This window comes from Equus caballus, chromosome 15 (genome assembly GCF_041296265.1).
Source record: "Equus caballus isolate H_3958 breed thoroughbred chromosome 15, TB-T2T, whole genome shotgun sequence".
In the NCBI taxonomy this organism is placed as follows: domain Eukaryota; kingdom Metazoa; phylum Chordata; class Mammalia; order Perissodactyla; family Equidae; genus Equus; species Equus caballus.
The window spans coordinates 74,888,243-74,910,736 of NC_091698.1; the positions used below are offsets into that span (position 1 = coordinate 74,888,243).

At 38.9% G+C, this 22,494-nt stretch overlaps 2 protein-coding genes across 40 annotated transcripts in view; one reads left to right on the top strand and one right to left on the bottom strand.

The window, feature by feature from the left end:
• TTC39D (tetratricopeptide repeat domain 39D) overlaps positions 1-11,988 on the bottom strand; it is a 36,183-nt gene extending 24,195 nt beyond the window's left edge. For 4 of the 36 annotated variants that reach the window (XR_011426120.1, XR_011426118.1, XM_070235614.1 and 1 more), the window contains exons 1-2: positions 11,606-11,921; positions 261-347 (exon numbers count right to left, since the gene is read on the bottom strand). The gene's annotated coding sequence lies outside the window, so the exon portion shown is untranslated. Of the gene's footprint in view, positions 1-260; positions 348-10,701; positions 10,851-11,076; positions 11,330-11,605 lie in introns of those variants that run through there. The other 32 variants (XM_070235605.1, XM_070235598.1, XM_070235610.1 and 29 more) reach the window with 26 other exon arrangements.
• Positions 11,989-12,062: 74 nt separating this feature from the next.
• SRSF7 (serine and arginine rich splicing factor 7) lies at positions 12,063-18,208 on the top strand. Of its 4 annotated transcripts, none has more exon segments than NM_001195588.1 (8): positions 12,063-12,217; positions 13,272-13,452; positions 13,723-13,899; positions 14,765-14,839; positions 14,927-15,037; positions 16,640-16,693; positions 17,234-17,269; positions 17,910-18,208. In NM_001195588.1, coding segments are annotated over 8 exon segments (717 nt in total). In that variant the 5' UTR covers positions 12,063-12,189; the 3' UTR covers positions 17,965-18,208.
• Positions 18,209-22,494: the final 4,286 nt, after the last annotated feature.

The window sequence follows — 22,494 nt, forward strand, 5'->3', positions numbered from 1 at the left end:
TACATTTGGAACGATCAATCTAGTGAGAATGGATCAGGGAGGGCTAATACTGAGCCCGAAAGATCAGTCAGTTAGGGGGCTTCAGTGAGGCAGGGAGAGAGAAGTTGAAGATATAGAAAGGAACAATTCAATCAAAAGTAGGCAGGGGGGAAGCACAGAGCACAGGTGAAGGGAAAAGTAGCAGTAGATAAGATGAGAAAAACCTCTTCCACTAACATAGAAGAGCCTTCCTTCCTATCATTCATTCAATACATACTTACTTGAGCTCCTTCTAATGCTGAGCACTATCCTTGGTGCCGGGGATACAGCAGTGAACAAAACAAAGACCCTGCTCCCATGGAATTTTCCTAGGGGAGAGACATTATGGTAGGGGAGGGACATTGTGATGGGGGGAGAGAGAGAATAAATAAATGAATAAGTAACATGTCAGCTGTTGATATATGGTATGAAGAAGAATAAAATAGGTTAAGACAGAATAAGGAATTTAGAGAGTGATGGGGTGTGTGGTACTTGCTATTTTATGTAGAGGAGTCAGAGAAGGCCCCCTGATAAGGTGACATTTGAGCCTCGATGTAGAAGATGTGAGGGTCTCTTGATCTCTTCTTTCAGTCTAAGATAAGTGAACATCCTCTGTGGCATCCCATGATGCCTTGTATTTATCTCTATCACAGCACTTGCTATATATATATTTTTAAATGTCTTTCTTCTGCATCTTTTATATCTGTCTTCATCACTGAGTACCATGACTGGCACTTAGTCATTAAACTAAATTAACATTTACCAAATGGCTATGACAGTTTTCATTTTATATGTACTAAGACAAATTCAAGATGAAGTAGTCATTTAACTGTTAAAATAATAAGAGTCAGGAAAATGTAACATGAAAAAAGGAATTGATGTCCTTAATATAGTAAGAGTTCCTAAGAATCAATAAGATAGAAGAAATACTCCAACAGAAAAATCAGTAAAGGACATAAACAAATTGCCAATAAGCATAATACTGAATCTCCCTGTAAATTAATAAAATATAAATAAAAAATAATATACCCACTTTAGAAATAAAATTTGGCAGATTAAAAGAATTCATCCCGGGCCAGCCCCACGGTCAAGTGGTTAAGTTCACATGCTCCGTTTGGCAGCCCAGGGTTTCACGGGTTTGGATCCTGGACATGAACATGACACCGCTGGTCAGGCCATGCTGAGGTGGTGTCCCACATGCCACAAGCAGAAGGATCTACAGTTAGAATCTACAACTACGTACTGGGGGGCTTTAGGGAGAAGAAGGAGGGAAAAAAAAAAGAAGATTGGCAACAGATGTTAGCTCAGGCGCCAATCTTAAAAAAAATAAAAAGAATTCATCCAGTCTTAATAAAGGTGCAGAGAACCAAATACCCTTGTACACTTGTTGGTGGGTGTATAAATGGCTGCAACCACTTTGGAGAGCTATTTGGCAACATGTTTTAACAGTCTTTTACATTTTTTATACTCTTTGACCCAGCAATTTCACTTATGGAATTATTCTAAAGAAACAATCAGGGATGTGCATAAATATCTATACAAGTTACATATACTTCAGCATTATTTATAATATAAAAAATGAAAACAATTTAAAATTTCTTACAACAGAGGAGATTGATACAGTGCAATACTATGCAAAAATTATAATGTAGAATATTTAATGACTTGGAAAATTGTTTATGGTGTAATGCACTGTATTAGTCAGGGTTCTCCAAAGAAACAGAACAATACCACATATATATAAAATAATATATAAAATAAGCAACTGGCTCACACAGTACTGGAGGCTAAGTCCCAAGATCTGTAATAGGCAAGCTGGAGACCCAGGAGAGCCGATGGTATAAATTCCCATCTGAAAGCCAGCATGCTTGAAACGCAAGAAAAGTTCAGAGTCCTAAGGCAGGAAAAGAGTAATGTTCTGGCTCACGCAGCCAGGCAGGAGGAATGCTCTCTTGCTCAGCCTTTTTGTTCCATTCAGGTCTTCAATAGATTCAATAGGTTGTGAGGCCCACCCACATTAGGGAGGGCAGTCCGCTTTACTCAGTCTACTGATTCAAACCCCGGAGGCTGGACTTCAGAGATCATAGTCATAGTCACTGCACTATACTGTGCAGTATGAGCTAACTTCTTTTTCTTAAAAAAGTCATTTGACATTTATTGAGCATCTGCTTTGTGCCTGGCACTGTTCTAAGATGCCTGGGCTATAGCACTGAAAACGACAATGTTTTATCTGGAAAGTTAAATCATGTAGGATTATTGCTTTTTTCATTGTGCTCTTCTATATTTTCCATTTTCTACAATAAACATAAATTTTTTTATAATTTAAAAAAGTTTTTACATTCTCAATTTAATATTACGTGGATAATTGATCATCTTATCTATATAACTCAGTGGAATAATTGAGCAAAGCAAGGAAAAACATGCAACACTGCTGTCCAAAATCATTAAAAATTTTGAATTGGATTATGATTATTAGCTGTGAATCATTTTGAAAGTACACTTGAATGTATGATACATGAATGAATATAAGTGAGACAATGAATGTCTAAAACATCTCAGTGATTTTTCTAAAACCAAGTAGCGAATTTCAGAGACAGGATTCAATTTCAAGTCTTCTGAGTCCCAGGTGATTTTTCTTTTCATTACCTCACACTTTATTCATCAAAGAGGTAGGAGGACGACCTCAGGAAAATCACTTTACTTCTCTAATTCTATGAAGTAATATATTTAAGCTAAGATTTAATTATGCGTAGGACTTTCATAGGTAGAGCAACTCATAGAAACAATTAAGGAATATTAATATTATAGGGCTAAGAATGGCATAAGGAAAGGGGCAGAGGTTTGTCCAAAAATGAACAGTTTGCTTGTATTCGTAGAGTGAAAAAATGAGTTAATATATGTAAAACACTTCATACAGTGTCTGGCACATAGTAAGTACTCAGTGAATACTAACATTTAGTAAGATAATTGGGATCTAGAGCCCTCTTTTGATACTTGAGAAAAATGAGGCCCAGAAAGTCTGTGACATATCTAAGATCATATGATTACTTAATAATAAAGATGAGAATGTATGTTGCCTGACTTCCCAACTCAATGCTTTTTCCAATTCACCGTGAATATATTCTTATTGGAATATGGCTGTAAACACAGGCTGCGATAGTGATCCTGGACTGTGGGGAATCACTCCACACCACTAACTGCAGGAATAGCCAGCCAACCACTGTATCTTTCTTTCAAATGCTACTTTACTTCAACAATTACTTTGTGTGCATTTTGCTTTGTCAACAGGAATAGGATGCTAATTAGTTATGAACACTCTTCCTATAGCTCCTCCATCTTTCCACATTCCAAGATGCTTTAAGGTATAAAATAACTTTTCCTTGACTGTCCTTCATAAAGTTTCATTTAAAGAAAATATATCTAATGTGTAAGCAATACAGAGTATAAACTTCAATGATATACCCTCAAAATATGTCCTGAGTTAGTACTTTTGTGAAATTATATACAACTTTTTGCTTGTAGAAAAGATTATAGAAAGTTGACATTTAAATTATTTTAAATAAATTGCATTAAGATGATTTCCATCCCAAGTGAATGAAATATTACATATTCCTTGTGTGGTTCTACATGGGTATTAGAAATAAAAATTTAAAAAAAAAGGAAATCATCGTAGATATGAAGTAAAATTGTTTGCAAATTTATCAAAAAATAAATTAAAATGCCAATAAATTACAAGATTTTTAAAGAAAATAGACCCAGTCACAAATAGGTAGTAACTGGGAGGATGTAAAAGTGAATGCGATTTTTAAAAAACATTCATGGAACATTCATAATGAGTAGTACTCCTCCACACAATTGGCTTGGGACTGTTTTTCCAAAGAAAGAGCTATCTTGTGGTCCACCATATTCAATAATATTTCAAAATTATATACTAACTAGAAATGTTATATCTGAATTAGTGAAAAGTTAAGGAATATTTTGGAAGAATACGATTTTATAGATTCTAAAATTTTGTGTGTGTGTGTGTAGGCTATAAATATGCTTCATTAAAGAAAGAAAAAAACAAGAGGTGAACATGAAATACTACTTTTCCAGGATGCCTAAAGAAGAGAAGAGAGGGAGGCTCTCGTTGGAAAAATCATCTTTTGAAAGACCGCAGGAACAGTGGAGCTTTGGGATAAAATCAGGAGCCACAAGATCCTAGGAAACCTTCCCACAAGATTTAACCAGCTTGTCTTTCCATTGGTGGGGCTGAGGGGACCTACTATCAGACAGAAAATATAGGCAAATGTGCTTCAAGACAATTTAAGAGATGATAGATTGACCAGGACCTATACAAACCAACGACTAGTTACAAAGGAACCAGATGGAAGAAAACTAGAGAAATTATGCAATGATAAATATACTATCAGAAATAGCAGCTTTGGAATTTCACAGCACTGGGGGCAGGAAACAAAAAAGTGGGAAATGATTTGTGCTAGACTAGGACTCTGAGCAAAACTCAGGGTAAGAAAGAACAGAAAGATTAATAGAAAAGTAGTGAGAGTGTTATTAAATCTGAAATAATGGAACCCAAATCAATTTCGTTTTAAAATATATATATATATATATATATATATATATTTATGTGTTTGTATCCTACTGGGATTGAGGGCAAGGTCCATACATTTGTTATCTTTTTGTACTGGTTTTTAAGCATAGTAGCTTATAATTATTAAGCGCATAATACAAGCTTTTGAGGAAGAAAAGATGAAAGGAAGTACACATATCCTTACCACCATTCTAGATTAGGCAGTGTAAAGAGTGTTGAATAATTTCTACTCTCCTCCTAGGACTCCCAAGTAAATATAGATAGATGTTCAAAGTTTTCCTTTCATGGAAGATCGAAGGCTCCTATGGGAAACAAAACTTGGACCTCATTAGCACCTCATTCGAAGACATTTAACTGTAGCAACACTGCCTCTCTGAAATCTAAGGTGACCAAAAATCAGGTACCTTCCAATATTGTGCCAGAATAAGTGTAACCACCAAAATTCAGGAAAATAATTTTATTCTTTACACCTAGGAAGACCAACTTGGCAAACTGATCTCCATCACAGGAATGTTAACTTTGCAGTAATTCACTTATCTGTGTGAGAACACGCCAACCTGCTGCATTGGACGGGAGGAGGAAGCAGGAAGAGGGACTAGGGACTGTTTGTGCATAAAACACAAACATGGTATGTAATCAGATAGAAAAACTCAAAGATAAAGTGGGGCTTTTGATGTTGTTTCAAATACCAACAGTGTCCCACTGGAAAATGGTTGTATACCTGCAGGTTCACAGGCACATTTTTATAACATAAAACAGATGTCTCACTACAACTCTCAAAGAGTTGTTAAAAAGCCCAAACAATTGGTGCCAAAGAAACCTCTCTGGACTGGGAGATCAGAGGGTCAGATGTGGACAATAAACAGCTGTCTAACCTTGGGGAAATCATTCACAAATATTAATTGAGCAACAACCAAGTGAAGTGGCTGAAATAGTTTCTTAGTAGAATTCATTAATTCCACAAATATTATTGAGAACCTAGTATAGGCCAAGCACAATGCCAGGCAGTAGGAATGTATCAGTGAGTAAAATAAAGTCTCTGCCCTTGTGGATCTCACACTGTGAGAGACTCTCACGAAATAAATGAAGAGGTCAGAAGGTAAGAAGAACTATGCAGGAAAATAAAGTTGAGTGAAAGGGACAGAGAGTGTGGGAGAAGAGCACATTATAATGTTTAAGCATTCTTACAAAGTACTATATTTGTTTAAAAAAATCACAAAACCTTCAAACAGTACAGAAGACTAGACAGTTAAAACACGAAAGCTCCTCCCTATCTTAACCCAACCCCACTTCCCAGGGGCACCTGCAGTTAACAGTTTGGGAGTATATATATTAACGCTGGAGTCTTCCTATATTAACTGTCCTGTTTAAGTCCCCCGTTACTACTTCCACTTAAAATATTTTTATTTATTTATTTATATTTAAGATTACATTTAGCTTTTTTATTATAAGTAATACAGGTCCTAACAGAAAAAAATTTAAAAATAACCAAAACGCATGTAAGCTACACTCATAATACCACCCACCCAGCATCATTACAACCTCCATTTTCTCCTGAGAAACCTAGAACCTGAAATGGCAAGTATAGTAACATGTTCCATTTCCACAGCTACTAAACAGTGACTTCTCAGTTCAAACTTGGAACTCCTCTGTCTCCAAGCCTCCCATTTAAAAAAAAAAAAATGATTATAGGAAATTGTAAAATACAGAAAAGCAAAAAAAGAAAACAAATTACTTTTATTGATACTATTTATCTTTACAAAGCGAATAATTTTGTGCATGCATATCATTTTGAAATCTGCTTTTCTTACTTCACTATATACCATTAACATTTTTCTGACATTAAAAATTGTTCTACGATTGTGGTTTTTAATGGCCATAATATATATAACCAATTTATGTGCCATTACATATTTAACCAATCCCTTTATGTTTGATTTTTCCAAGCTATTTCCATTTTTTTGACATTATAAATAAGATTCTACAAACATTTTTGTACGTAAATCTTTATGGGCATCTATGATTATTTCCTAGCATAAATTCCAGGAAGTAGAATTGCTGGGCCAAAGTTTACATACAATTTAATAATTTTAAAACATATTGCCAAATTGACCCTCAAACATATTGTATTATTTCACATTCATATTAGTGAGCCTAGGTGCCTATTTCACTGCACTCCTGACAGAAACAGCATGTTATTTTAATTTCCATTTTTAGTTAAGGATAGACATTTTTTCTTCATTTTTTGCTGGGGGGGTGTTTCTTAACTGTTTTCTGTTTTTCTTTCTTTCTTTCTTTCTTTTTTTTGAGGAAGATTAGCCCTGAGCTAACTGCTGCCAATCCTCCTCTTTTTGCTGAGGAAGACTGGCCCTGAGCTAACAGCCACACCCATCTTCCTCTACTTTATATGTAGGATGCCTGCCAAGCCGTGCCAGTCCACATCCGGGATGAACCAGTGAACCCCAGGCTGCCAAAGTGGAACAGGTGCACTTAACCGCTGCACCACCAGGCCAGCCCCTTATTTCTGTTTTTTATTGGATAAACTCATGCTTTGTTCTTTACTAGAGATTCCAGACTTTTGGATTTTGGGAACCAGATAGATCTGAAAAAATTGGGGGATGGAGGGAACAAAACTTTCTCTATCGAGAAAACATATAAAATTAAAAACAATTACTCTTAGCATCCTTTTAAAAGATGGGCAGAGGAGCATTTTAACAGAAAAAAGTAAGAAAGATATATTCACAGATATATCACAGAAAGATGTATTTATTCAACAAAGGATGGTTCTTCCCAAGAAAGAGTGGTTGGCAATAGTTGCTATCTTTCTGGGATTGGAGGAATTTTTGTCGAGGTTCAGACTGACAGTCCCCGTGGCAGGATTTAGGAACGATTGTGCTCACCACGCTGCAAATCTAGGTCTCAGTCTCACTGGAAAAACGAGGTGGGGACACTAATGGGGAGATCTAAGAAAATTCTTCCTATCCCTGAATTTCAAGCCAGTTCTTTCATATGTAGTCTAAACTTAATTATCTATTTGAGAGTTGTAGTGTATGTATCCATTTATCATTGGCTTTTGGAATAGATTTTTGATTTGCTTTTTTTAAAAAAAGTGTATGTAATCTTACAGAAATTAGCTTTAAAGACTAAACATCAGGGCCGGCCACATGGCCGAGTGGTTAAGCTTGCACGCTCCGCTTCAGCAGCCCAGGGTTTCCCGGGTTGGATCCTGGGCGTGGACATGGCACCGCTCATCAAGCCATGCTGAGGTGGCATCCTATATGCCACAACTAGAAGGACCCTCAACTAAAATATGCAACTATGTACTGTGGGGATTTGGGAAGAAAAAGCAGAGAAAAAAAATAAAAAAGATTGGCAACAGTTAGCTCAGGTGCAAATCTTTAAAAAAAAAAAAGACTAAATATTGTAATAAAAAGTGGCAACTTCCCCGCTGCTCGCGAACTCCTCATCCCACAGGCAAAATACCTTTGGATAGAACCCTTAAGAAGGTTTCAGCATCTGATTTCGGGATTCCTGAGGATTTACCTTTCATGAAGAAAATTTATTTTTCTGAGTTGTTGCATCTTACATGTGTCAGATTGTTTTTCTCTCTATAGATTGGATCAAAGAAGAAAAGTGACAATTTCCCTTACCGAAGTCAATGAATGAAGAGACAAAGATGTCTTAAAAATGGCCACTTAAGGGGCCGGCCCACTGGCACAGTGGTTAAGTTCAGTGCGTTCCACTTTGACAGCCCAGGATTTGCAGGCCCAGATCCCAGGCACGGACCTACACACTCATCAAGCCATGCTGTGGTGGCATCCCACATACAAAACAGAGGATGATGGGCACAGATGTTAGCTCAGGGCCAATCTTCCTCACCAAAAAAACCCCACAAAAAACAAGGCCATTTAAAACTAGTCACCATGTTCCAGTGTCTTGTCCCTAGCTTTGCAGAACAAAAACTTCAATTTTGTCAATGTACCCAGATCATATCAAATTTTTAGCAACTGACAAAAGTAGTACTACTACTACTACCACGAGGAAACATTTACCGAACACTCAGTATGTGCTAGACACTGTGCAATGTTACTTCATTTGCCTTATCTAATCCTAACAACAACTCTCTGAGATAGGTACTATTATTAAACCTCATTTTGCAGATGAGGAAGCTGAAGTAGCAGGAGATTAAAAACTCAGTCAAGGGCCAGCAGCTATTAATTAAATCGTGGAGCCAAGTTTCAACCCCAACTCTGTCACACTCCATGAGCTTATGCTCTTAATCCCTATACTATAACACTTCTCCTAAGAAAAGGATTTATTAACTAAAATCATTTTTATTAATTTACAGTAGAAGATAGTCATTTTCAGGGAACTCAGTGTCTTGAATGATATTTCTCTAAGTACAGCCGAGAGCTGGTTATTAACACAGGTTCTCTCCTTCCAAGATAGTGCTGCATAAACTGCTAAACTCTAAGTGTAAGCTAGTTTAGCTCTCTCTGGTTAAGACACCAAGCTGATCAAGTCCCTTTCGTTAGTATTCTTTCCTCAGAGAAGGAACAACACAATTGATTAGTTTAGGGCTTGATGATTTTACAGTTTCACATCTTTGAATGCAATCAGATATTCCTCAGAAAGCCTCACTCTTCCCAGTTGTTTTACTCTCCTAAAACACCCATTTGGGTAATTTTTGTATCAGTGGGGCACTCTTGCTTTACATTTTTCCTCTTCCTAGTTTCATTCTTTGAAATTGGTCAAAGTACTGGCATTCTTTAACAGTTGCTCCCCCCCCGCTCCCCGCCATACTTTAGTGCTGATTGTAGTCCAGGACCTGGCTAATGAGAAGTTAATTTCTTTATACAATGTGAAAGAATTACAAACATGCTGCTAAAACTTTTTCCTTCCCAGAATTTCTTAACAGCATTCTAAAAGGGAATAGAAGATTATGAAATGTTCAAAAAAGAAAAGAAAGTTGAACATAGCTGTTTGGATTGACCTATAGTATATAAATATACACCACATACATAAATACATATTAAAAGACTAGTGTTTGTAGCTACAGACTATTTCTTTACATTAAAAATCAATATGTGTACAAAAGGTCTAAACTTGTTTTTCTTGTTTTAAGGTTTCACATCTAAGCTAAAATGGTGACAATTACTTAAAAGTGAAACTAAAATGGAGAAGAAAATAAGATAAAAAGTGAACTACTTTTTTAATGCTTCCCTGAAAATACCGAATCTAGGAAATGCAGATAAATTTTGAAAGCTGCTGTAAAAGGTTTAAGAACTAACTCGCCCTTCCTAAACTAATATTATCATCAATATTTAACAACAGTAATATGTTAAAAATTTTCCAACACTTCCTATTAGGAAATTAGGAAATACTGAAATATTTGTTGAATTGAATTAAGTAGCTTTCACATTCAAATTGAATCTGGGAATGTGATCTTAATTTAACACACAATCACAGACAGAAATTTATGTGGGTGAAACTGATTTCAAAAGAATCAGCAGGAATAAAAGTGCTCTGTACAATAAAATCTCCCTGATTTGGATTGATGCTTAGTGAAAAGAATTGGTTATGTGTTCTTAGAGAAGAAGTACTCAGTATAATGGTGTACGGAAATAGTATACAGTACTATTATTTTTTTACGGCAACTAGTTAACACAGCCCGGCTTAGAATTGGTCCTCCTTTACTAGAGATAATATGTAATTAGCTTATCAAAACACCTGTCTCACAGAGGCAGGCAAGCCACTCAGGGTTTACCCATTTTCCTTGAATGTGCTTGAAAGCAGTTTGTTATAAGTTGGAAAATTGCTTCTTTTCATATTGTTTACACTATTATTTGCTTAGAAATTCTCTTTCGTACAACAGACTTTGTATTCAGAGCCAAAAGATATTTATTGAGGCCTAAGAGGAGCTATCCAGTATAAGTGCTATCTTTCAATAAGTTATCTACGCTTTGAACAACAGCAATTTTCATAAATTCTTAACAGAAGAAAGAAATTAGTGAGGCTTTACAAAGTTGATAGTCTATCTTTCAGGGAGTATCATAGTCTATCTTTCAGGGAGTATATAAAACGATCTTTACCGTTTAATCCTTTTGAGAAGAAGCCTGTTAAGTAGATAGCAACAAAAATCAATAAGACTAACGGAGAACAAATATACTCTATAGAACTTCTATTTTTTTGCTGGAGATTTTTCTTGAGATAGACTAATTCTTTCCATAATTTGATAAATCTGAAAGAAATATATATGTATAAATTCGTAGCATTACCCAGAGAGAATCCATACTTTATTCACCTGAATAAAGCTTATCCTACTAAGCCGCCTTTCTCCTGTACTCTATCCCACACCTATACATACCAAGTGAAGTTAGAGCGGATAAAAAAAAAAGAATTACAAATACCTAAGGATTTCCTCTTTTATGTGGAAGATTTCCAACTCGTGTATTCCAAGTACTTACAGTGTAATGTCTTTTTTTGTGGATGGTAAAAAAGAAGTTAAATCTGTATTCGTAGAGTTGGTGTCTGGCAAATACATTGTATAAAATCAAAACTGGATTTTAAGCGAGTCTAAATTAAAGATTTTCATTTATTTGACATATAGAGCGGCTGAGCAGCAAGGCTGCTACTCAAAGACGACTTGAGAAAGTACCAGTCTTCAGGATCTGAGTATTAGTGAATGAGACGTGTTACTATAACACAGAGCAGAAAGCACTAGAAGGGAAGCACAAATAAATTACTTTGTGCATCAAATGCAAATAATTTCAGAATTGCCACGAGCCAAAACGCTTAAATGATTTAGGGTTTTGTCACAATCAATACAACACGAAAAAAAAAATCTGCATTCCTTTGTCCCCCAGACTCCAAGAACTCGGACCGTGTTGGTGAAAATTGGCAGCTGATTCTGATGGGTCTGAAGGGTCGGTGCAGGGCGGGCGGTTCCTGGGGGCATTACCCCCTTGAGGCCTATGGGGTTCATGGAGTTCTCACCCTGGCCAAACTCCCGATTACCTCCGATGAGCCCCAAAGGTCACTGAGTAGCAGTCTAGGCCGGGTCCCCCAGCAGAAAGGCGGCGACGGCTGCAACATGAGCGGTTAAATTTTACAGCCTTTCATAAGGCCGGGCTAATGCACCTGTAGTAAGATTACCAGAGCTCACGGCGCCTAGATTGGGAAAAATCAAAGGGGGGAGGGAGAAGGAAAGGAAAATAAGGAGGGTACAGGAAAAGGGGGAGGGGAAGGGGCGGGACACCGCGGGAAAGGCCAAGGGTTTACAGGCGAGATCCCGGCGTTCCCATGGAAACGTATCCCTCCGCCCGTGACCGGCGTCTTGGTCTCTCCACTTCCCTCCGCGCCGGTTCTCGGCTGTTTCCGCCCATCTCCTTTGTGCCGCGCAGAACGTTGAGCTGACGCATGCGCAAAGAAACCCAGCCGCCGCATATATAAGCGTGAGCCCAGGCTTTTCCTTGTAGTGCCGCCGGGACCGTTGGCTAGTGAGTCGGTGCTGCGGCTTTTGTGTTACTTGATTCCTGGGCACTGTGAGCTAAAAGAGCGGAGCTCGTGGGCCGGTCATCATGTCGCGTTACGGGCGGTACGGAGGAGGTAAGGGGCTAGGGCCCAGTGAGGGACGTTGCTGTGGGCGTAGTGAGTGTTGCGAGGCCGTGGGGTTGGCGCGGCTGTTGGGAGACGGTTATTCCGCGTGCGTAATGGCGGCTTCGGCGCACGCCATACGAAGCCGGAGGCAGCGGGGGCGGGGTGTCGAAGGAAGACGGGCTGGCGGGGGTCGTTCTGTGCCGACTTACACGTTAATGCTTGGGCATTTTCGTCTCCCGCCCCAGCCCAAGCCAGGCCCACGATTACTGTTTTCGTGCTGCCCTTCTTCGAACCGGCCGCCTGCGCACCCCCCCCCCCCCCACGCCGCCCGCGGCTGCCATTTTGCGCACATTGACGACCATGGTGGCGCATTTCCTTGGCGCTTTCCCGCCACTTCAGCGGACAGATCTGGTCGCAGCCGTAAAATCAAGGGTGAATTTGCGACTGAACAAAACTGGCAGTTTCGAGCTGCGCCTTCTCGTCAAACGATCGGTCGGATTGCGGAGTGGGAACGGAGACCTAATCTTTTCGTCTGGCGGCTGGTTTCTTTTCTCTTTTAGCTCTTTCGAGCGCGGTTTCTGGCTCTGGGGCGGGGAGCTGCAGCCTTGGGCGAGCCTGCGCCTGGGGCGGCTGCCGCGGAGAACGAGAGCCGGCGCAGCCCTGCTGTCCCGGTTCGGCCCCTGCCGGGCCCGCCCGCTGCCGACGCCGCTGCCGCCGCCGGCCCGCGCGCTCCCCGCGCGCCCGGGGCTGCCGGGACTCGGGGGCGGGGCCGGGGCGGAGCCCGCCCCACGCCTCGGAATATCCTACCACGCAGCTGCGCTTGTGTTTTGGAGGTTTTTTCCCCCCCTTTTACTGGAATGTTAAGAACTTTGTCGTACGCTAGCTTTTCAGAGATTTATGGACTTTGTTGGTTTTAAGACTAAAATCATTAATTTAGTTCTTGATAGAGCGTTAAATGTGGTTTGCACAGTCTTAAGGATAGCCTCTTTTAAGGCAAAGAATTCGTTCAAACTTAGGGCAAATTTTGCATAACATGTATTCTTCTATTTGCATTTTTAAACAGAAACCAAGGTGTATGTTGGTAACCTGGGAACTGGTGCTGGCAAAGGCGAGTTAGAGAGGGCTTTCAGTTATTATGGTCCGTTAAGAACTGTGTGGATTGCCAGAAATCCTCCAGGATTTGCCTTTGTGGAATTTGAAGATCCTAGAGATGCAGAAGATGCAGTGCGAGGCCTGGATGGGAAGTAAGTAAAATGTCGGTTATGAAACTTAGAGTCATTAGACTATTCATGTGGGCTGGGTAGTAAGCTAGATGCTGAGCTTGGATTCTATAGTCTGAAGGCGACTAAATAGCTAGTCGTAATTTAATTAAGAATGAAGGGAGGGCAAAGGTGGAGTTGGAAGGTCTTGTAAGGAGAGCTGAAGCTTGTGAGGGGGAAGAGTGGTTGGAAAGTTCTAAATGGAAGCCACGTGCTTTTTTTTAGCATTAGAATTTTGTTGCATATCTTTTATAGGGTGATTTGTGGATCCAGAGTGAGGGTTGAACTATCAACAGGCATGCCTCGGAGATCTCGTTTTGATAGACCACCTGCCCGACGTCCCTTTGATCCCAATGATAGATGCTATGAGTGTGGCGAAAAGGGACATTATGCTTATGATTGTCATCGCTACAGCCGGCGAAGAAGAAGCAGGTATTTACTTTAATAAGGGAATGGTCGGTATATTGGTTAATCGAGTAATTCTTTTATTAGCAAGGCAGAAACTAATATATTTCTATAATCTTGAATGTTAATTGTACAGGTGTATTTTACAATTTTTGTTTAATTAAATAAATGTTAATATATTAATAATCAACCTGGTCAAAACCTTTCAGGTTTCTTCGTTTGAGTCAGTCGCCTTGATTCAGAATGTCACGAGCCTTATGATATCATGCTGAGGCGCCTTGCAAATCCGACAATTAAGATCCTCCTAGACCTTGAGGTGATCAGCATAAGAGGCCAGATCCCCTCGAGTCATCTACACCTAGCTTCACCTTATTCTTTAAAGGGCAGAAAATTTGAGACGGTCATCGCCGTAACAGTAAATTTGGCTTACATTTGGGGCCCCCTCCGGTTTAGAAAGAGGAACACCAGATTGACCACATTCCCAACTAGAAAAATCTTCTTGCGTCAATCAAGCCTCACCTGGCTCATTTGGCTGTCAGTTTGATCGTCGTTAGATTGAAGAAAACATCTAGATGCAGCGATCGGCTATAGATACTTCTAGATCGTCTAGATCTACTAGACCATGGGCCAAAGAGGGTCGACCTGCAAACTTGCAAGGTTTATTTTAAATACACATTACAGTGTTTTATATTATGTAATTCTAAGATGTAATTCAGCTTTTAACAAATCTTTTTTTAGGTAGTAAAAAAAAAAAAAACTAATAGGCCCAGAGTTTATTTCCAAATGAGACACTAAATTTAAATAGTTATGAGATTTGATTTCAGCAGAGGCACACAAACTCTAAAACCGAGTTATCATCTGACATCTTGTTTTTTTCTAACTTGAAAAATAGGTCACGGTCTAGATCACATTCGAGATCCAGAGGTAGGCGATACTCTCGCTCACGGAGCAGGAGCAGGGGAAGGAGGTGAGAGATGTTGCTTATTTCAAGTTTTAACAAGCAATGAAAGACTTTAATTGGAGATGGACTTAAACATCTTGATTTAATTTTTAGGTCAAGATCAGCATCTCCTCGACGATCAAGATCTGTGTCTCTTCGTAGATCAAGATCAGCCTCACTCAGACGATCTAGGTCTGGTTCTATAAAAGGATCGAGGTATTTCCAGTATGTAACACTTTTCTTTCCCTTATTTATCTATTTGGATTGTCATGTCTTAATGACAGCAGTAGAGTGTCTTAAGGACATAATTGAAGCGGAATACTTTGGAAAATATTTGAGATTTAAAAGTTGAATTTATACACGACCTGTAAATGGATATTACCCTAGTTGTATAGATGAAGAGAAGCCCGCTGAAGATTTTAAGGGTTGTTGCAGGGGCCATGGTAGAGGGAGGGTCTAAAGTATAAATCTCAAATCATTCCAGTGAACACTGGGTAGAAAGGTTGGTGAAAACATTTTGGAGTCAGGTTATGTTTATTGTATAGGTAAATGATAACCAGCTCTAAAAGAGAGTTGCTGATCCCTGATAAGAAGGCCCATTAGAAACCAGGAAGAGGGGCCGGCCTGGTGGCGCAGCAGTTAAAGTGCGCACGTTTCACTTCAGAGGCCCGGGGTTCAACAGTTCCAATTCTGGGTGTGGACATGGCACCGCTTGGCACGCCGTGCTGTGGCAGGCATCCCGGGTATAAAGTAGAGGAAGATGGGCATGGATGTTAACTCAGGGCCAGTCTTCCTCAGCAAAAAGAGGAGGATTGGCAGCAGTTAGCTTAGGGCTAATCTTTCTTAAAAAAAATAATAAAATCCAATCAAAGAAACCAGGAAGAGATTTGCAGTTAGAAGCAAGTTGAAACGTAGTTTCTCTTTTTTGGAATGATTGGGGTGAATTTGAGACCATGGAAAGTTGTTCACCATGGTAGTAGTGTACATATGGGTGAATATGGCCTGTTGAACTAAACGCTTAGTTTAGACAGCAAAATTTAAGAAGTTGGAAACCAAACTGCGAACTTCACCTTTTTTTTTTTTAACTTCCTTTGTAGAAGGCCTTAGAAGTAGAAATTGATAAAATTCTAGAAAACAAGGAGTTCACAATACTCTAGGGAGTTAGTGCTGTTCATTAATATCACAAAGTCCTTAAATGCAGGAATTCTAAAACTTGTGGTTCATTTGAGAAAGATCTGGACCCTCTCTTTAGAAAATTGCATTTATTTTGATCCCAGGACGCCGACATGCGTATGTCAGAGCCTGATTTGGTTTATGTGACAAATTGATGGTCATGAACCATGATAGCTTGTCGATGATCCAAGAATAAAGCCTTACCCACTCATGACTTCCTTTTCATTGAGCTTATCACCTAAAGAATTGAAGTCTGAGTTCAGGAGTCTATGTGAGGTTGATTTTATTCCTTTAAGATAAAATTAAATCATACAGTCTTCTCAAATGAAAACCATCTGTTTTATTTCTCTTGGGTACCACACACTGGTTAAGAATATTGTGCTTCCGTACAGGAACTTTGACAATTAACCCAGCTCACTGAGTATGATAGAAACAAATAATTGAGATAGTGGTTCCTTGTTTATTTGATATCAGAGCTTGTTGAAAGTGTGATCTTTTGTCCAGTCTCAGACTTTTATAAGGCAAGAGTTGCATCTTGCTCAGTTTTAGCCCGTCTATTCCTAACCTACTTAATAAGGTGCTCAGTAGGTGTTTAAGAAAATTACTCCTACAGACTAATTGGTAAATTGTCTTTTTGGTTTTCTTTTTATTAAGATCCCGGTCGAGGTCAAGATCAAGATCCAGGTCTCTTTCACGACCAAGAAGCAGGTAGGGTAAAAGTCTGATTAGTGCTCTTATAGTTATATGGCACCAATATCCAAAGAGTTCAAAGTGTTTTGAATTGTTGAAATTTCAAGCGGTAACTCTGAGCCTAGGTGTTAAGTGGGAACACAGTACCTTATTAATAAACCAAACTTTAGTACTTCATTTATATTTGGCCTGTTCTGGCTGACTTCCTGGACAAAGGAATGTCAAGTTATAGTGGGAAAGAAGTTTGTGACTTTGGGGTTATATTAAGAGGCCCTTGTTAGAACTGATAGGTGCATGGAGAAGCATTCTGAGATAATTGTGCTTAAAGCAGAGTGTAAAAGATTAATTGTAATAAAATAAAGCACTTCACTCATTTTATGAATGGTTGTTGGAAGATTGGCTTTTGTTAGGAAAAACTGATAGACTATTTTTCAGTTTAACTGCAGCCTGACCTTTTAAGCTCAGGGACTATTTGGGGATTCATTTCATGGTATTGTGGCTATAAGAAAGGGATTGGTTAGTATTTTTTTCTTAATAGAATTTCTCATGTTTTGACAGCCGATCAAAGTCCAGATCTCCATCTCCAAAAAGAAGGTAAGCTAAATAATTTGTTGCCAAAGCTTAACTGTCAAGTGTGGCCTCTGCAGAATTTGTTTGCTTACTGCCTACTTTGCAGGCTTTGAGCTCTTTGGAGAATTGGTGCTATATATATATGAAAATACTAGATACTAAGTTTCTTAGATGATTGCTTTTTCTGCTTCAACGTCAGATTATATTTTGTTGGAAAATTTAGTCAAAATGTTGGGATGATCATTAAGATGTGTTGAGTCCTGTGAACCCTTAATTGTATAATTTCATGTTAAGAATGCATGTTTTTTTTTTTTCTGCATGTAAAAAGGCAAGTGGCCACATGAAGAAAAAAATTTTTTAGGTTGAAGTCTTGGCAGCTAAACCGTTATCTGCCTGGTTGTCACTTAATAATCAAAAACCCCTCAAATTCAAATAGTTGTTCTCTTTAATTTAACCTTGTAATTTTAGCAAGGAGGCTGTTAAGCCTAGTCTTAAGCAGGGACAAAGGATTTGTATATAAATCTCTTACATAATTTTTACATGTCTGCTATAGGAATTTAGTACCTTTGGCCACCTTTGCATTTATTGAACCTGACATGCACATAAGAAGAAGAAGTTTTCAGCAGGCACTAATTTGTTCCAAACTGAATGTTTTTCTTTTTAGTCGTTCCCCATCAGGAAGTCCACGAAGAAGTGCGAGTCCTGAAAGAGTGGACTGAAGTTCTCAAGTTCACCTTTTAGGGAAAAGTTATTTTGTTTACATTATTATAAGGGATTTGTGATGTCTGTAAAGTGTAACCTAGGAAGGGTCTTTCAACCATCTAATCAAAATGGATCTGGATTATTACTCTGTAAATTCACAGCAGTAAAATAATATAAATTTTTGTTGAATGTATTAACATCCTATGGTCTGAAAATGTGGGTTTTTATTTGGCACATTTAAATAAAATGTTTCTAACTAGATTTTGATTTGTGTTCAATATTAACACACTCAATTTGGTGTAAGCTTCAGGAGTCAACCATGATATTAAACCATATTCATACAGACTTAACATTTAAAGTTTAATGGTGTTATTTAAGTTTTGAACATCATTAACTGTAGTATACATACCCTAGGAAAATTCATTTTTACCCTTACAGCTTTGAGTAAGATAAGAACTCGAGTTCCACTTAATAGCATGAATATATAATGACAAGTCCCTAAATTAATCTGAGTTGGTATTCGATATTAGGTTAATGATCTCAAATCTGTCAATCTAGAGGGACCACTGATTTGCCTATAAATGACCACAACAGGAACTAAGCAAAGAGTGTACTAATGTGGTGTAAGTAGTAGTTGGACTTGATGCTGGAGAAACAATTATTTTCTGAAGGCTATTTAGGTACAGTAACTAATTGAGGTTTTTAGGCTATTTAGATGAGATGGTGTCAAATTAGAACTCCCATTTTAGGAAGTTCTCAATGTTCTTTTGTTTCTTTAATTTTAAGCCAAAGTTTTTGCATGTTTGAGGAATTGTCTGGATTTGGGACAAAACATTCATGTAAACCAGCTTTGCAAAATTTTCCAGCCCAGATACTCTCCTGTCCCTTCAAATGGATTGCCTTATTCTGAGCAGAGATCTGTTAATTACCAAGCTAGGTTTTTTAGTTCCTGACCACCAATATACTTTATCTTATTTTGCCAGGCTGGTGCAAAGTAATTAAAAATGTGTCAATCAGAAATGTTACTGAGACTAAAGCAGTTTTGTAAATCTCACTTATATTTAGCAACACCTCATGTAGTTTTTTGTAGCATCTGGTAGACTTTAGAATGTTAGAGCCAGTGGATTCTTTATTCAGACTTTTAAATGTCTTAAGTATAGTAGGCCAGTAACAGTTAATTTTGAGAGTTTTCTGGTCGAGCTTTTACCAGGTATATTCTCTAGCCTTGGTGCAAAAAAAAAATCCGTGCTGGTGGCACAGGTATCTGCCCTTGTCCATTTTCTTGTGCTTTCCCACAAAGTTAGTGGATAGCATTGCAATTTGGGAATACTGGTCTGCCTCAAATTTATTTGGTGGTCTGAATGATCACTAGTATGTTGGAAGTTTGGATGCTTTGTTTTTGGAATTTTGATGACTGGCTGAATTACACAGTTGGTATAAAGCTATGTGTATAATTGGCAGGCTTATTTGTTGCACTTGGCCAGCTTTAATTGTTCTGTATTATATAAAGATAAGTTTACTCAACAATAAATCTGTAGAGAACAAACAAACCTGATAGTCAATTTTTGGAAGTGGGAATTCTGAGCCAAGAGTAGGAATCATTAATCCTGTAGCTTTGGGATGGGTTACTTAGCAGTGTCTTAGTGTGGTATGAAAGGATAAAAAGGATGAGGAGGGCTAGGGGCAAAAATGGTTTTAAGAAACAAGTGCGGAAAGTGCTACTTTGAGAGGAGAGGGAATTCTGGGTAGATAAGCCAACACCTTTCATACTCTTGTCTGCAATTTAGTACCCCTGTGTTTAGTATACCTTTTAAAATGATACACTTTGGTGCTGTGCACTTTTTTCCTGTATTTAGTGATTGGGACTGCTGAATTGATTATGTGACTGACTTGAAAAGGCACTGACTGGCAGCTAATTTGAGTGTTTGGGGCATAGAATCTTAATCTTGGTCCTCTCAGCTAAGTCCAGAGAGGTAAGTACTGCATACCCTAGACTTCACAGTGGTAGTTCTCCCTTGGGGTTTGAACTAGGCTAAGTATGAAGTGCAGGTGTGGTCCTACCATCTTGCTGTGTCCTCTCTCCTGAGGACAATAAAATCTGAGGGGGATCTTGAGATGGCTGTCAATTTGAGACTTCTTTGGTTAGATGAAGAGTGGTATAGGATTGTGATTCTCATCCTTGTGTAGCCTATTTTGCAGTCTAAAGGAGCACGGTGATTTCCAAGATATGTTAAGCTAATTGGAATTGGAAGCTCTAAAACTGACAAGTTAGCAAAGAGTTATCAAAGTGAAGGGTAATAGCAAAGAATGCATTGGATCTGGCTCTTAGTGAGCAGCTTACTTGGAGACCTTTGGAAGGGAGGGCTGTGTAAATTGGAAGATGTACATACCAAGTGTATAGCTGGAAAGACATGATGAAGCAAAGAACTTCAAAGTAACAAGAAAACTAGGGGCCTTGCTGGTCTTGGAATTTTTGGAGGGTGATGAGAACTGGTGATGAGCCAAAGGAAGGGGCAAAGAGCCTAGGTTTATGATTATATAGTGTTAAGGCTGTTATATCCAGAACTATCCTAAATGAAGGGGAAAAAATACCAGTAGTCAATTTCAAAGCCTGGTATTTTTTCACACCTTACAGGTTTACTATTACTATTCTAGTAAAAATAACAAAGGACATTGTCACTTAATCCCCACAGCAAAATAGTACTGTTAACCCCATCTCACAGAAGAGGAAATGAGCTCAGAGAGATTAGTAACTTAATACTGTACCATTAACCTGCTAAGAGGAAGTTTGAATCCTACCTATGGTTTCAAAGCTCTTGTGTTTTTTTTTTTTTCCTGAGGAAGATTCTCCCTCACCAAACATCCATTGTCAATCCTTTTTTTGGTCGAGGAAGATTAGCCCAGAGCTAACATCTGTGCCAGTCCTCTTTTTTTTTTTTGTTTGTGGCACACCACCACAGCATGGCTGGTGAGTGGAGCAGGTCCACTCCCGAGACCCAGACCCGTGAACCTGGGCTGCTTGAAGCAGAGTGTGCAGAACTTAAACCACTAGGCCACAGGGCCAGGCCCGAAGCCCAGGCTTTTTTAATCGATAAAGCCCCTTGTTGCTCCTTTAAAACAAAACCATATTATGGAAAAATCAGAATAAAAACAAAATGGAGAACCCATGGTCCTACCCGTTGTAGATACCATTGTTAATAACTGGGCTATTTTCTTTCCAGGCTTAATGGGGAAAACATGCTGGATAGAAGGATTATTCTGGAGCATGTGGAATGCAGTAGCTGATTAACTGCTAAGCCCTCAAGGCCACTTCTCAAACCTAGTGCTTTTTTCTTTTCCCACATTTTTTGACTTGGTAATACACTCAAAGACGCATACAGTGAGAAGGCTCCCTACCTGATTCAGCCGCCCAGTTAGTTCCCAAAAGGCAGCCATTGTTACCAGTTCTGTAGCCTGAACAAATAATACGTAGATATTTTCTCCTTTTTTAGTTTAACACAAAATATATACACTTTGTATTTCACATTTCATGTCTTGGAGATTTTCCATAAAAGTTAAAATGGCACCTTTTTTTTATGTTGCATACTATTAAGTTACCTGGATGTTGCATAATTTATGCAGTAAACTTGTGCCTCTTTAATGTGCCAGGTACTGCTGGCCTTGGAATACACATGTGAACAAAGTCTTTATTCTCATGGAGCTTAAGTTCTAGAGAGACAAATGAACAGATATCAGGTGGGTAATAACTGGTATGGGGAATAGTGAAGCAGAGTGAGAGGGCAGAGGGAGTTGGTGGCTTTTGTGTAAAGCATAGTTGAAGGAAGCCTCTGATAGTGCCATCTGAGCAAGTGATGGAATAAGTCACTTCTAGGGAAGGAGTATTGTAGTCAGAGGGCACATAAGTGCAAAGGCCCTAAAGTAGTTTGAGTTGTTGGAGGGTGAGGAGGCCATATGGAGTGAACAGAGGGGGAGTGGGATGAAATGGCTTAGGGAGAGGGCTGTAGGATACAGATAGAGGACCTCGTATGTCTTGGGCAAGACTCACTTTTTTCTGCTGGAGTTTTGAGCAAAGAGTAACAGGAATTGAACCAGTTCCTTATTGATGGATAATTACTATTCCACTGCTGCAGTGAATAACCTTGGACCATACTTTGCGTGTGTGACCGCACGTATCTAGGATACTCCCTGGAAGTTGAGTTGCTGGGTCAAAGGGTCTGTGTATATTTTTGCTATATATTGTTAGCGTGCCCTGGTGGCAGTGTATAGGAGCCTATTTCCCTGTACCATTGCCCACGTGGTACACGTGGTGTAACCACATGGGGGGCTATTAAGCTTGTTGATTTTTACCAATATTGTGTTGAAAAATGATGTTTCAACATAGTTTGTTGTCTTTTTTTTTTTTTTGAGATTTTTATTTTTCCTTTTTTTCCCCAAAGCCCCCTGGTACATAGTTGTATATTTTAGTTGTGGGTCCTTCTCGGTGTGGCATGTGGGACACAGCCTCAACATGGCCTGATGAGCAGTGCCATGTCCATGCCCAGGATCCG

Coding starts and splice junctions, on each gene's coding strand:
- SRSF7 (XM_005599771.4), top strand. CDS start 12,190: ATGTCGCGTTACGGGCGGTACGGAGGAG. Junction 15,029..16,639: donor GGTTCTATAAAAGGATCGAG/GTATTTCCAGTA, acceptor CTTTTTATTAAG/ATCCCGGTCGAGGTCAAGAT. Junction 17,270..17,909: donor TCTCCATCTCCAAAAAGAAG/GTAAGCTAAATA, acceptor TTTTCTTTTTAG/TCGTTCCCCATCAGGAAGTC.